This window comes from Aphelocoma coerulescens, chromosome 10, assembly GCF_041296385.1.
Source record: "Aphelocoma coerulescens isolate FSJ_1873_10779 chromosome 10, UR_Acoe_1.0, whole genome shotgun sequence".
Lineage (NCBI taxonomy): Eukaryota > Metazoa > Chordata > Aves > Passeriformes > Corvidae > Aphelocoma > Aphelocoma coerulescens.
The window spans coordinates 4,704,406-4,719,871 of record NC_091024.1 but is presented as its reverse complement, the minus strand read 5'-3'; the positions used below and the strand labels follow the sequence as shown (position 1 = coordinate 4,719,871).

Here is a 15,466-nt window from a genome sequence, read left to right as displayed (position 1 = left end):
GGTATGTCTTGAACCTGCGGGCGAGTTTCACCCCAATCCACAGATGCTGGAGAGCTTCTGGGACGCGCAGCTCGCTCGGCAGCCGGGGAGCGGAGCGCCGGGCACTGCGGAGGAGCATCTCCATTGGCATTGCTGCACAACTTGGGCGGCTCGAGGAGCGGTGCTCAGGGCCACGGGGAGCCCCTCACCCGGCCCGCCGTGCCCCGTTCCGAGGGCTGGCCCTGCCTCAGGTGTGAGCGCTCAGGGTGACCCGAGCGGAGATCCCCTCACAGACCCCTCCGAGGGCGCGAAATGGCCCCTGCGCGCGCCCGCCCCTCGCCCCCGGCCCCGCCGCGCACGCGCGAGGGTGGGCGGCCGGCCGAGGGGTTGGGGGGGGGTCCCTTAAAGGGCCCGGCTGCGGCTGCCGCGTACTGCCCGGCGCTGCGGGACCCGCTCCCGCACCTCCCGCACCTCCCGCACCTCCCGGCGCCCCGCCCAGGTGGCGGCGCTGCGGGCACGGCCCGGCACAGCCCCGCACCCGCCCCGGCACCTGCGGCGGCGCCGCTCCGCGCCCGTAACCCGGAAGCGCTGCGGCGGCGCGGAGGGGGAGCCGGGACATGGCCGCTGCCCGCTCCTGCTTGCGCGCCGCAGCCGGCATGGCCCTGCCCGCGGCCGCGCGCGGCTGAGCTTCGACCTTGCCTTCCCCTTCCCCTTGGACCCTCCTCATCCTGCTCCTCGTGCTCCTCTTCCTTCTCATCCTCCTCCTCCCGGGGACGCTGCCGGGGCCGGGCCGGGGGTGGTGGCGCTGCGGGGGCCCCTCGCTGCCTTGCGGGGCGTCCCGGGGGCCGGGGCGGAGCGGGTGGAGCCGCGCGTGGTGCGGTGTGTGCGGGAAGGTGCTTCCCTGGATCCTGCATGTTCCCTGCGGGGGGCCGGCTCCGGTGCTGGAGCGCTGCACTGAGCCGTGGGATCGGGGAATTCATTTTGTAAATGTGTACGTGTGGCTCACGTGCTGTGAGGGGGGTTTAGGGTCGTGTTTTAGAGAGTTGAATTTGCTGTTGTGGGGAGGGGGTTGAGGGCTGGCTGTAGCCCATCTGTATTTCGTGGGGTTGTGTTTTCGGTTTGTATAAGCAGTTTCCAGGCTTTGAAGAGCTGCACTGCTGTTGCTGAGCTGTAGTTCCTCCAAGGTTGCCATTGTTTGCGTTCTGGGAGGGCAGCTGGTAGCCTCGCAGGAAGGCGGCAGGTCGCGTCGGAGGAGGGCTCTGGGTCGGTTCCGTGTGACTTCTTTCCAGGAGAGGTTTAGCTTTTCTCCGGCGTCTCTGATGCCAGAACAAGGCCCCAGAATGAACGGTTTCTCTCTGGGCGAGCTGTGCTGGCTGTTCTGCTGCCCGCCCTGCCCCAGCCGCATCGCTGCCAAGCTGGCCTTCCTGCCCCCGGAGCCCACCTACACCGTGCTGCAGCCCGAGCAGCAGCAGGAGCCCGGGGCGGCGGCCGGGGCGGGCACCCCCACGGGATCGGGCACCTGCAGCCTGCACCTGAGCGAGCGGGCCGACTGGCAGTATTCCCAGCGGGAACTGGATGCCGTGGAAGTGTTCTTCTCCCGCACGGCCCGAGATAACAGGCTGGGCTGCATGTTCGTTCGCTGTGCCCCCACTGGCCGGTACACGCTGCTCTTCTCGCATGGTAATGCTGTGGACCTGGGCCAGATGTGCAGCTTCTACATTGGCCTTGGCTCCCGCATCAACTGCAACGTCTTCTCCTATGACTACTCCGGCTATGGGGTGAGCACCGGCAAGCCCTCTGAGAAAAACCTGTATGCAGACATTGATGCAGCCTGGCAGGCCCTCAGGACAAGGTAAATGGATATTGGGGACAAAGTATTTCTGTATCTCCCTGTAATCCTAGTAAGTCTGCACGGTTAACCTTGCTGAGAGGAAGGGAAGGGTTTGTAGACGGTTTCAGTTGCTTTGGTGGCCTCACCAGATGTTCCGTGAACAGCTACAGTGTGATTTACTGGATGGCTTCATTTGCTAAAATGATGGGCAAACCTTCATCCTTTGGCTTTCTCTAGATTTAGAGGATTATTCAGATGTAATTTGTGTTAGCCGTTGCTTCACCATTGAAAATCTCCATCTTGAGTAGGATATGTTGCACTGGTTACAGTTTGAGCTTGCAGACTGCAAAAAACTGGTTGTTTGAGACTTGCCCGCCACTGTCTACGCTTAGAGGTAACCCAGGTAAGCCAAAGCTCTGACTGAATTTGGCAGTAGCCTTGGCTGGGGCCTACCAGGAAACTGCTGGTGTTGTGTGACATGTTTGGAGTTTCATGCAAGCTCATGCAACATAGGTGTCATTCTCTTTGGGCCTCCAAAAATCTGCTACCCAATGGATATGGTAGAGGACTGGAACGAAAAAGTGTTGACATCTGGAAGTAGAGCTGGGGACTCTGCCAGGAGATGCCAAAGTATGTGGCATCCAAAGGGATGGAGCAAGTGAGAAGGCTTGGCAAGAAGCAGCGTGGTGAGTGGAAACAGTGAGCCCTTGGCCTCTAGAAAATCCTGAGCAGAGCTGCTGGCTCTGGCTCCTTGCTACGACTGATGGCCGTCCCTGGGCCTCTCACTATTGTCCACAGAAACCATGAGCTCCTTTTGCTGTTGCATAAGTGGTTCTTAAAGTATGACCTCGCACAACATGTCCTGAAAGAGAGAGCTTTAAAAAGCTTAAATTGTAGTAAGCCGAGAAGAAAAAAGTGATGAACATTTTCAGTTCTTGGCTCTGGCGTTGTGTAGATGAACTTGGCTTGCGTGAAATGCGTATTTAATGTCTATCTTGGGGATACATGCCAGCTTCAGAAATAGTGACAGGAGTTGTTACTAATTTAGATAATTGGCTTTGCAAGAATCCAGGGATTGGTTAGTCGTGGAGTCCAAATGCCTTTTGACATTGCTCTGCCTAAGTCAAGCGAAGAGCGGGGGGAGAAAGGTGTAGGGAGAAGTTATCCTTTCATAGCATGTGTTCTGTCTGTCTGGTGAGAAGACTAGAGTCTGGGCTCGTTTTCCAGGACTTTAAAAAATATTTGTGTCCTTGAATTCAAATAACGTGGTCTTATGTAAAGAAGTAATTTTGATATGCTGTATGCGTAATAAATTATTAAGTGCCACTATGACACATATGGGTGATGTAAATAAGATTCAGGGGAGGAAAAGTGATAAGTCTAAGCCAAGTCTAGTTAATGTTTGTCCTTCAGTTTTTGTGTTTTCTCTCTGTTTCACTTGATACTTAGTTGATGATATTGTTTTATTTAAACCTTTTCAAGCTCTGAAAAAGCACTTTCACATCTGCCTGGAGGTGCTTCTTCTGCTGACAGGCATTTAGTACATGGTTAAGTTCTATGTAGGTCCAGAAACAAGGGATTCCTTCACTTTTTAGAGTCTTTTAAGAAACCTGATCCAGTAGGTGATGCCAACACATGCCCACCTTGCTCTGAGAGGATCGGGCTTCTTCAACAGAAGCGTGTCTGGACAGGTTTGTAGTTTTCCATTAGTGTCCTTTCCTGTGGTTTATACAAGATCTAGGCTCTCCTTTCCACCTTAAATTGAGGGGTTAAAATTTCCCAACTCTTACTTTGCCGTGTTTATTAATCCAACCTTTTAGTGTACCTTGAGAGTATACTTAAGCAGTTATCATTGGTTAGGTTTTTAGGAGCCAAAAACCATTGGAATTGGATGCCCAGGGAAGTGGTGGCGTCACCACCCTTGGAATAGTTCAAAGGGCCATGTGAGTGTGGCACTTGGGGTATGGTTTAGTGGTGAACATGGTGGTGCTGGGTTAATGGTTGGACTCGATGCTCTTTTGAAGTCTTTTCCAAAGTTAACGATTTTGTGATTCTATGATTGCAGTATTTTAGGTGTTCAGTAAAGAAGTCGCTCGCTGCAAAATGTAATTTCAGTAGAAAGTTAATCAATTCTATTAACAGGTGACTGTTGTGTTTGTAACAGGTATGAGCTGAAACCTTAGTCTTTCTGCTGATGAATTCTCCAAATAGCAGTGTGAACTTCACAAGGCTGATCATTTCCTAGTCCTCAATCCAAGTGGCTCACAATTAAGTGAAATATTCTGCAGTAGACATACAAGTATGCCTCTTGAGGTAAAATGTCATGTTACAGCATTCCTGCTGCAGCAGTTCCTTGGTAGCTCCAGGAGATTGTGTATGCTTTCATTCTTAATGCAAATTCCTGGCGTTTGGCCTCCAGTCATATGGTAGTGAACTGTAATGCAAAGTTAAGTCTTAAAATAGAGGTTCACTGTGCCATCAAAAGCATTTAGTCATCTGTGCTAAGTTCTGTGGGAAGCTGTTGCTCTTCTGAATCCACCAGACATTCCACCTGGCAGCAGAAAGGAATCATTAAATTGTTGGAAGTCTGAGATTCCTTCTTTTTTCCTTTTAAATCTGCCTCTGAAGTACCGCTGGTACTTAGCAATCATTAATTTGTCGGTGTGTTTTGAAAAGAAGGTGGGAATTAACCTGTGCTTGGAGGAAGCTGTCAAATTTCAGAAATGATGGTGAGCTGGCAGGGGTTGCCATCATGGCTGCAGATTTTTGTATTTTTTCAAGGTCCTGAAACAAGGATCTTGCTATCACATGCACATTTAGGAATCAAACCTTACATAACAAATGGTTATAAAACTATCTGAGAACAGTGGATGAGAAAAGAAAATCATCAAATTCCTTTGTTCTGTTTCAGTTATCAGCCTGTCTTTGTAAGATCAGTCTCAACTATTCTCCATTCTCTTAGTCTTTGTAAAGGAAACTTATTTCCCTTAATTTAAAGGAATTTAGTATTTCTCCTCATGAATAAAGTATACTCTTAAGTGATAATTTTACTAATTACCAATTTTCAATACTGTCTTTCAGCCCAGTAAACATACTGACATATAATTTTATTCCCATAAAATGAATTTTCATAGATTTTTCTTCAGAGGTTGTAATTGTAGCAATAGAGGTTGTTCTTGTTCCAATATCAAGTATTGATCAGTAATTAATTTGGGCTTTTACATATATTTATTTCCACTTGATTAACGAATTTCCATCTGGCATCTCAGTGTTTATCAAAAAGAATTTTCTATCTTACCGATACAGATCATATTTATTGTGTTTTATTTTAGTCAGGTTGGTCTGGTTTTGTTCTGTTTGTTTCAAAATCAGAACCAGATTGAAGAGATGGTATATCAGACTGTCTTTTCTCATTGTCCATGTGGTTTTAAGTTGCTGCTTTTTGTTCAGATGTGTCTCTCATCCTAATATCTGATTGTCTTAATGCAACATCTGTGCAAAATGACTTGATTGTCCTCCTCTTCCCCCCCTTTCCTGAATTCCACATGGGAAGGTTGAACTTTCTAACACTTTTACATTAAGACAATGTACAGTACTTAAAAACAGGATGCACATGCAGGGCTTGGGTTCAGTGCTCAAGCACAACACCATGGCTGCTTTGTCGATCACATGCTATTTATATTAAAATCAATTTGTATGGTCCCTAAAAATTTGGAGAAGGTTGGTGAAATGTTTTAAAATCCCAGTCTAAAGAAAGAAGGCACTGCTGCCCCACTCCATTTGCTTCTGCAGAAAAGTATCAAGGAGCTGTTAGTCCATCTTCTGCATCCATAAAGGAGGTGAAGAAAATGTAATTGATAAATAGCTTAGAAGAGGGGTTCTTGTTGCATTTAACAAAATACAGCTTAATTTGGTTTTATTATTTGTGGTGCTGATTAGCAGGAGATTATTGCTGTTTCCTTTGTAGGAGCTGGTGGAGAAGTCTTATATTGAATAAAATCAGGAAACAGCCCTAATTGGATTAGACCAGAGTGATAACTAATCTTCTGAGAGTGTGTCAGTTTAGTTCGTCTCCATTCTGATGTGATGAGGTGGTTACAGCTTTCCAGGTGAATAACAGCTTCAGGTTTTTTTACCTTGCCTAATCAAAATAGTCAATTTCTACATCAGTTTTCTTTGCAACAGAATCTTCTTTCACCAACACTATATTTCTGTGCCAAATTCTTTAGATTGGATACTTAAAGGTTTTTATCGAAAGTTACCACCTAAACTCCTGACGTGACCAAAGGCAGTGCTTGGCAGAGTCACAATTAATAGTCCTGGAGTAATAGGGTTTCCTTTCTTCATGGAGCATCACCTGGTAGATTTTTTCAGTCATACCAGCTTTTCAATAACGTTGTTACAGTGTCTCCAAAGGATTGTTTAAAGGTACTGTCCTCTAAAACTTAGCTTATTCTACCTGCCATGGTCAATACTTTGAGAAAGGCTACATATAACTTTGAGCAAAAATAGAAGCATACACAATCCTCTTCTGTTGTTGTCTATGCAATGAGCAGAGATTAATTCAGATTATGAGCGTCCCTGGGACAAATACCAACAACTGTTCAAAACAGGTGCTCTGATGTTCAAAGTTATTCTAAGTGTTTACTGAGCTTTGGTGTTGTATTACGTCTTTTAGTCACTGAAGTAAAAGTAGTTTTGTTAAACATTTCCCTGTTTCTGTCAGGACTGCAAGATCAAAGCTTGTTTAAAAAGGAAAAATTTCACTGTCAAGAATGTTTTGCAACTGGTGTTGTTTGGGAAGAAAAATAAGCTGCCAAAGAGCCTTTGGCCAACAGTACTTGCTCTCCTGAGTGTAGATAGTCCTGAAATTCAACTGCCTGAACTGGAGATGTTGGTTTACCCTGATGTACAAAGGCTGTAGGACTTGGTTCTCAACATCATCAGAGCATTGAACATAAAAGATTTCTAGAGGAACATGTTGTTAAATCCTCCATGCTGAAGTAACTGCTTTTTAGCACTAAATTACATGAAGTGCACGAGAAAGGCAAGCTTTTTCTCCTTCTCTGGATAGAGAAGTGTCACCTCTTGAGGCTGAGCTGATGGTTGTCTGCCATGGCTGTTTGACCTGTGCACGTTGTTGGTAGCTCTTAGATAGCTGTGGGAATGGGTAGGTGGAAACCATTTCAAGGTGGGCAAGTGGTTATCTGCCAGCAGTTGGCTTTGTGGGAGAAGCTGAGTTAGTGATTGGATATTTCTGTTTCAATACTGAATGAAGAAAACAGGTCCTTTTCAGTTTTCTGGGGTTCTTTGTTCCTGTGATGTTTCCTCATGTGGAGATAGACTCGTAGAAGGGCAGTGCCGTGTATTGGCTGTTTGGAGCCTGACTGCTGGAACAAAGGTCTGAATTTCCTATTTCCTTTTAATATGATGTGCCTGGTGGAGAGGCCAATGTGATGATACTGACTTTTCCTCCCTGCCCCAACCGCACTTTTAAGTTCCACAGTTGTAATCTCTGTTGGCTTTAAGGCCAATAATCTCAAAATTATGCAGCAGTAGTAAAGAAAATGAGCAAATAACATAGGGGTTTGTTTTTTTCCCCAAGCTGATAATAAATTTAATGAATAACTAAGAATCCATTCTGCCCTCCTTCACAAATGTAAATCAATTGCAAGGCTGCGTTAGAAGCAGTTGAAATGAGTCATAAAATAAGGGGCAGATGTGTTGTGCCTAACATGCGTGTGCACATTCAGGCTCGCTTTTGCCAAGTAGCCCCTAAGAAGATCAGAAATCTTTTCCTGTGGATTAGGAGATAGCTTCAGTTGCCACTGAACTTAAATTCAAGGAATTGAAGCTGCTTACCTGTGTACAAGATGAGGAGTTCCTTGTGCGTCCTTCAATCTACAAAAGAAATCTTTTCACAATTTTTAAATGCTGGTGGCTCTTAGGTGTCTGAAATGAAGTGTTTAAGAATCGGGTTTTTTGTCTGACTCTTAAAGCTTGGGTTTGTATGGCTTAAAATACAAACTCAAACCAACTGATAGGCAAACCTCGTGTATCTCCTGTGTCAGTTGGTGGTGGATAATTGAGATTGGTGCAGACGAGCACTGGTGAACTGAACAAGCAGCTGCAGTGACCCATTTGCTACTGCTTCATCTTGACTGCCCTGCTTTCCAGTTTTTAGATGAATGACTTACACTGGGCTTGCGTGCTCAGCCTGACATCTGATGATGAAGCTCGGTTTCATTCCTGACTAAAACTGAGTGTTGGCAATGTTTTTTTTCAGTGTGTCAGGTTTTGGGAGCAGTGGGAAATGTGGGATTGTAAACCCAGGAAACGCCATATGAACACAGGGGAATAAAGATGCTTTTAGCAGGAGGCTAAGAATGTAGAATGGGATGGATGGATGAATAGTGCACAGTGTCAGCTTAAGGACAGAGGAACATCTTTGCATTCTTTATTCCAAGGGCTAATTTGAGAAAAATGGGTTACTGTTGTTTGCACATTAAGCTCTGCTGCCCGCAAACAATCACAGAAAGGTGCAAGCATGGGTCAGTTGTGTAATGACAGAGTTATACTGGCATTATCTGTATCCATATCATTATATTTTTTAACCACTGTGTTAGCTTTACAGAACAAAGGTTCTCCTGTTAAAATGAAACATTGTGGTTGGATTTGCTGACTATGAGACCAAATAATACACAGGCACAAAATTGGGCTAAACAGCAGGATCTGGCTCAATGCCCACCTGCCTTCCCACCCTTGGTTTCATGTCTCCTGATAAGCACATGCATGTCTTTGGGAAAATCCCTATAATCATGAAATAAATCTGTAGCCTCTCAACTTTCAAAAGGGGAATTCCGTGTGGGTTAGCAAATGAAGAATGATGTTGATGTGGAAGATGAGGTTTTCAGTTAGTATGCTTGCCTCAAAGTCTAGAGGGAAAAAATTTAAATGAGAGGTAATCTCAAAGTATTGCCTCTGGTTTTTATTTTGTATTGCAAATTTGTTGGAAAAACTTCACGTATGCTTTCCTGACAGTAGCATTATTTATTGGTACAGTCTCTTGAAGTTCTTTCTAGGTGTACCTTTCAAGATGAAAATTCTGTTTTCAGCTGCTGATTTGGAATTGATTGTTGGATTAGACAGTTTGGGCTATGCTTTTAGGAAGATCAGTGCCTTTTTAAAAAATCCTGCTTGCATGTAGAAATGCTGCTTTAAGAACTTTGACTCATGGCAGCCTTATTTATCAGCCAAGGCATGCTGCTAAATGAACTGCATAGCTCAGTGTCTGGCAAGTAACCCTTCTCAAGGCATGCAGTGCCAGCTAGAAGCTTTTAAGATACTCTTTTTTATGATTTTTTTTTTTTTACAGAACACTGCCACATTTCTTAAGATCCCAGTATGTTAGACCAATTAACTTTGTGCTATGGTATGGCCATTTCTTTCTGTGTGCAGCAGAGCAACTGTGGAGTAATGGATAATGTGAGCTAACAAGTCTCAAAGTTCTGAGAACAACTTCAAAACATTTCTCAGGAAAGCACCCTTTAAATAATATGACTTGAAATGTTTTCCCCTTTAATAAGGTTGTTTATAATGGGTTTTGTTCAGATTATAGAATCTTTCTAAACATTCCTCCTAACTTTTAGTTAGCTTTGTTATGAATGTCATTACAGAACTGGAAAAATGGTGTTCAGCATCAGCAAAGAAGCAAAACCAGCTGTGTATTTTTCCAGTGTGCAGATAAACTGAGATAAGGTTCAGATTATTTTAGCATTATCCCATGAATCTTAATAGTTCCTTAAAATAAACAAGACCCTTCGTCTCAACTATTACACTATACAATAAATTGCAAGCCTTAATAATATGCAAACTAAAAAAGATGACAATAATAATGTGAAGTAATAAGTAGTAATACAAAGTGAACTTCTGTTGAGCACTTTGCAACCAAAGTGGTGTATGGAACCATCTATACTTTAAAGGAAAGTTTGAGAAGTTAATTTGCTGCCATGAGCATTGGACCAATTTGTGCAGAACTTAATCATTGTCCCAGCTCTGAACAGTCTTCCCCAGCATCTAATGAACTTATTTAAGTGGGATTTTGGCTGTAGGACAGCCTAGGAAAAGTGGGATCTTTCAAGAAAATGGTCTTGGTTTTGGAGCATGTTCTCCAGGGCAAATTTACAAAAGTCTTCTCCAGCATGCTATTTGTTGTTTAGAACTTCATTTCTCACAAAGGCGTTCATATGTTTAAGTGTCGTTTTGGGTTATTTTTGAAAGAAGTAGCTAATTTTGTATAATATTTACTTTGGAGGTGTTCCCTGGACAATTCTTACCTTGAGGCAGCTACTCAAGAGTCAGTCAGTTTCTTCCTTCCCCTAAGACTCACATGTACCTCAACTTGCATATTTAAGTTGTATCACACATTTTGTCTGTAGTATTTTTTGTTGTAGTTCCCTACTGCAAAAAGCTTGTCTTTTTCTGGTAAAGCATGAGCTTTAATGTGTGTTAAGGTACAGAAAAAGTTACTGTTTCAGTCTGGATATGAGCATCTCATCAAGTTTAACAAACTGTAAAAGTACCAGAGTTGTGGGAAGAGGCGGGGTAATGTTTCAGCTGCAGTTTTGCTATTTTTATGCATAGGGGTGTATGAAGTGTAACCTTTGCTCACACTGGTTAATAAATACACTGGGAGTTACCATGTGTTGCAGGCAGCACTTTCTGATACAAGAAGCAGCTCCCTTTAAGGAGTCAGTACAGTAGTTGAAGATATTAAGTGGGGTTTCAACCTTAAGCCTGTCCAGTGTGCCTAAAAGGTTTTGGCTTGCTGTATCTTTGCCAGCTTTCAGCCTTCTGTTTCTCTGATAGCAAAACCCTTTGCCCTCTCCCCTGAACTCTTGCTAATTATTCATGTAATGTGATGTTCACTTCTAAAGCCTGCTGTGCATAAGCCCAGTACAATTAGTTCTTTATTCTCTCTTTGAAATTTGTACTAAAAATCAATATGATCATGCAGAAATGACTATCTGTAAAGGAATACAGGCATAAAGTTGGCTTTTAGAAAAAAGAAATTGTTCTGATTTGTATTTACATTAATAAAAAATGAAGATGACGGAACGTACTTGAATATAATTTGGATCTGAATTTTTGATAGATCTTGAAAGATAATAGTGTCATAAATCCTGAATGTTCATAGAGTTTTATAGAGAGCGAGTGGGTTATAAAGTCTCCTTGATTTGTTGAGTTCTTTTCTATCCTGAGATTAAGGAACCTGGTGCCAAATATCCCACCTTCCAAACTGGATGTCCTTCTGTCAAAGCTCATCTTAGATCTGTAGATCATTTTGTGTAGAGCATTGAACAGATACTATTGACACAAATGGGATCTGGCACCTTCCCATTATTTCAGGAAATTACTCTTTCTATCCAAAAATCCACTTTAATATTCATAATAAAGAACATAAAACCTAAGAATCTTAGATATTTCTTATCTGGATGTAGTTCTGAATTTGTTGCATTTCAGCAGCAGGAGAAATTGCACTAAAGTTTATTATTCTCTTTGGTTGACTTTCATGGCAATTTTCAATTTTTCTTTTTTTAGTACATTGATTTGCGTGTTAATTTGAAATAAAAGGTAGCAGTGTTAGCTTAAACTTAGCTCATTTAATTACTGAAATTTCGAGGGGGAGAGGAGGATTTAGCAGGCATCGTTTGTTGTCTGTTACTCTGTTTTTATCCTTCCACTATTCCCAGTTTTTCTGGGCCAAGTGAACTGTGTTCTTTCATGTTGTTCCCTGACCAGACTTCTCCTTAAATATTTTTTTAAATTCTCATTCAGTATTTCTATTTTGCCTCTCTCTTGGAAGCTTTATGGTATTAGCACAAAGGGAAACACTATATCCATTTGTAAAATACAACTGTGCATAAATAGGAAAAATGTGTGTTGGGGGAGGAAAGAGTAGAAGGTTATAAATGAAAGTGGCCATGTTGTGGAATGGTGAACTGCAGAAAGCCTACATGACATTAATACACTTCTGTGCTGTTATCTGTTATTTCAAAAACAGAAACTCCAGCAGTACAAGGCTTCTTTATGCTGTGCTGGTTTATTGGGAGGCAGTTAAGTGCCGGTGTGGCACGGACTGGAATTGCTAACATTTCTTCCTGCACAACCAGTTGTTCTGTGGTGATACTGCAGTCAAGTAGGGAGCCTGCATGCTTTACAAGGGCTGCATCAGAGATTCAGGGAAAGAGGGGGGTGAATAACATCAGGAAGCTGCTTTTCTTCTCATTTTTATTTTTTTAAAATTTCTAAGACGCAGCTGCAGATCAATTTCTACCTTTAGCATCTTCTGAAATAATGACCTTAAGTGATTGCATTAACAGTTGTCCTTGATCCACTGCAAGGTACTTCTGCTTCTTGTGGCATAGCTGGTGATTGCTTGGTAAGCATCCTTTTTTTGGGAGGAAAAAGCTGACTAGCAAGAAAGCTTTCACCGAAAAAACTACAAAAGCAATTGGCCCTGTTAACTAGGTGTGTTGGCAGAAAACAAAGTCTGCAAGTGTGCTCTTTGATCATTGTTAAAACCTCTTGGTTTACACAATCTGGGCAAAATGTCTTTTACTCCATAGACTCAGATGATCCCAGATAAGACAGCTGGATAAGCTGAACAAGTATGTATGACCTGGTTCCGGGAATGAATTTTCTCATCTGAGTATAGGAAAGTTAGTACTTTTCTAAATGTACAGAAGTGCCTTTCCCATTTTTTAGAATAGCATTTGTTGCTTTAAGACAGGTTAAGTTTACTGATGTGCAGTGTTTCTACATATCATTAAATGCAGATGTGTGTTTCTGTAATAAATTACTTTTTTTGGTGCTATCTTTTCAGGTCCTTAGTGAGCACAAGGCAGGTTTTATGAGCACTTCAACCAAACAGAAGTACACAGCAGAAACTTTGTACTAAATTTCATTGTACACAATTCTAAGTAGTATTTACTGGGAGGAGGGAAGAGGGATTTAGCCCCTGGGTTTGTGGTGATAAAGGCTGTGGCTAGGAAATTTGATTTTTAAGCTCTGAACTAGTTATCTGCGGTCTGCTGTTCTAAAACATCTGGTACTGTTAATCCTGGTGATTGCTATATATTTTTTAATCATCTTAGGTTTATATTGACTGTTACTGGGGGTTGAACATTGATTGTGCTAAAAGTTCATTAAAGGAACATGTGCAAGATGAGAATGCTTGGGAAGAAAGGAAAAGAAGAGTCTGATTTAAAAGTCAAGAGTGCCAATATAAAAATGCAAAGAAAAAGACAGAACACTGAGGTTTTCTTCTCTCTGAAAAGATGCTGGATGAATCTTTTCAGGTAATAAATCACTTTCATGAAATGACTGTCATCTTACATTTGCCACTTACCATTCTTGGTATTTGCTAGAATATTTAATGAATCTGCTTGAAAATGGATAATTGAGAGAGACGGGAGAGACTCATCAGAGAGCTGTGTTTCTCTGTAAGGCTGTGAATTTGGCACTTTTTGAAAGCAGATGTTTAAATGTATGCAGATTCACACTGTGACAAAGCTCAGTGTTTTGAGCAAATAAAAAATTGGTATGTGTTTTCTCCACTTACCATGGGGTAGGGAAAAAATAGAGGTTACAGTGTCACTTAGCCAAGTAGGATTTCTTCCTATTTATAATTCACGAGACATGTAATTGCAGAGGAAGCGCCTATTGTTTTGATTCTTAAATCAAAAGAAAATACTGCGTTTCTTCAAGTCTGTGGAAATGGGTAGAGTAGCTCAAAGAGACATGAAATGTTTCCAGGGAATTGAAGAGGACTATCTGAGTGGGATGTACGGCCTCCTGGATAGCACAGGCCATGAGACTTCTTCACTGGGCTTCTCTATAGAGCTCTTCAGTGTTTATGAGGTATTGCATTTCTTTGAGAGAAGCTCATTCTTACTTAATATCTTCTACAGTGCTTGAGCATATTAATGTAAGTCTATAAAGGAGAGAGAAGTCCTACTGCCAGCTGAGTCATCTTCATGCAATGCTGGCTGCTGAAAGACTCATGTTCTGGGGACAGATGCATTCATCTGCTGTTGGTTCTTTTTAGGAGCACTGGACCAGTTCACTGTCATGGACCACTTTGTATCAGGACCTCTCTGCCATTCTTGTTCTCAATCCTGCCTTTCTGCTCTCTCTCCTCTTTTCTGTTGGAGACTCAAATCACTGCCTGAGCTGCACTAATGCTTCTGGGTTGAAGAAATGCTGCATCCAGTTTGTCTGCTTGCATTCTTGCAAGGCCTTATCCATTCCAGCTCCCATGTAATCCTCTTGGACTCCAGCTCTGGTGCTCTGTGGGAGAGACAGCATTCAGATTTGCAGGGGTCTTTGAAGAACAGTGTGAAAATGTCGGCTGTAATAGGATTTTGGCTACAAGCACCTGCTGTTTGTGTAGACAGTTCAATTTTTTCTTTGTTCTCCTCTGTTAGCATTATGGAGATAACACTTGAATCTTTTTTCTACCAGCTTGTGTTTTAGATACAGCTACAGTTGTCTGTAAGTGATGTAAGGAAAATGCTGTATCGGTGCTACGTATTTCACATTTAATGCCTTGCCAGCTATATCAAATAATCATAGCAAAACCAAGTCATTTAATGCTGCTAATATTTGAAAATGTGAAGTTCTTAGTAAAACCTGTAGATGAAATAGCTTTTACTTAGAGATTGAATCGTAAACAATAAACAGATGAAAGAGAATGCAAACAGAAGGCAAGAATGGAAAGAAACCCAAACAACAAACCAACTGCAAAACAGAAACCCCCCACACAAAAGAAAATAGTTGCATTCAAACAGTGGTGGGATTCATTACCTGAGCAGTTCAAGGGCCAAGATCTATAGATACCAGTTTCTGAGTGCTCTGCTTTGAATTTTTTCACCTAATCTTCCAAATATTAGTCTCCAACGTGTTAATTCCAGCATGAGCAAACCATTTAATGCTTCTCCAGCATCCAGGCAACTAACTGCCTTCAGCAGAATTTACACATATACTTCTTGTTTAAGATCCTTAGGTCAGGAATACCTTTTTTATGAGTTACAGTGTGTGTAACTAACCAGCTGTGCAAACCTTCTGGTGTGATGTTTTTGCATGAGCTTTGCAGTTTGATCCATTACCCTCTAGGTTGGTCTTGTTTCATCCTATGCTTATACAGTGATAACTATTTTCAGCTAATACAGCGTGGTACATTGAAAGAAAAGGACATTTCTTTTTGTCTTGACTGTCCTGGTTTGTGCACTGGAGCAGTTGTTCCCTGCTTTATGGGCAGCTGGGCTGTAGCGGGTGGAAGGGGAGAAATGTCGGAGATGGGTGGAACAGGCAGCAGCTCTGGTCAAAAGCCACTGTGCTCCTCCCATAAATAATCCCAGCTCATGAGTCAGAGGTTTAGGCCTTGCATAGGTGCAGCTCATGGCAATTAGTGCCACAGCAGGGTGGCCTCACCTCAGTGTGGTGCTTCAGGTGTGTAGGGGTAAGGGAAGTACATCAGGAAGTTGGAGTTTGATGTGAAGAATCCTGGCAAGAGCAGTGCTTGAGAGAGGTGTCAGAGGGGCTTCAATGAACAGATGGAAATGCTGGAAAAAGAATAATACAGTGCTTCTGAAC

General features: G+C 42.7%; 1 protein-coding gene across 1 annotated transcript in view; it reads left to right on the top strand.

Moving 5' to 3' along the window:
• Positions 1-425: 425 nt before the first annotated feature.
• ABHD17C (abhydrolase domain containing 17C, depalmitoylase) overlaps positions 426-15,466 on the top strand; it is a 28,432-nt gene continuing 13,391 nt past the window's right edge. Inside the window, exon 1 of the mRNA XM_069025246.1 lies at positions 426-1,831. Within this exon, the coding sequence (XP_068881347.1) occupies positions 1,299-1,831 (533 nt within the window). The 5' untranslated portion in view covers positions 426-1,298. The remainder of the gene's footprint in view (positions 1,832-15,466) is intronic.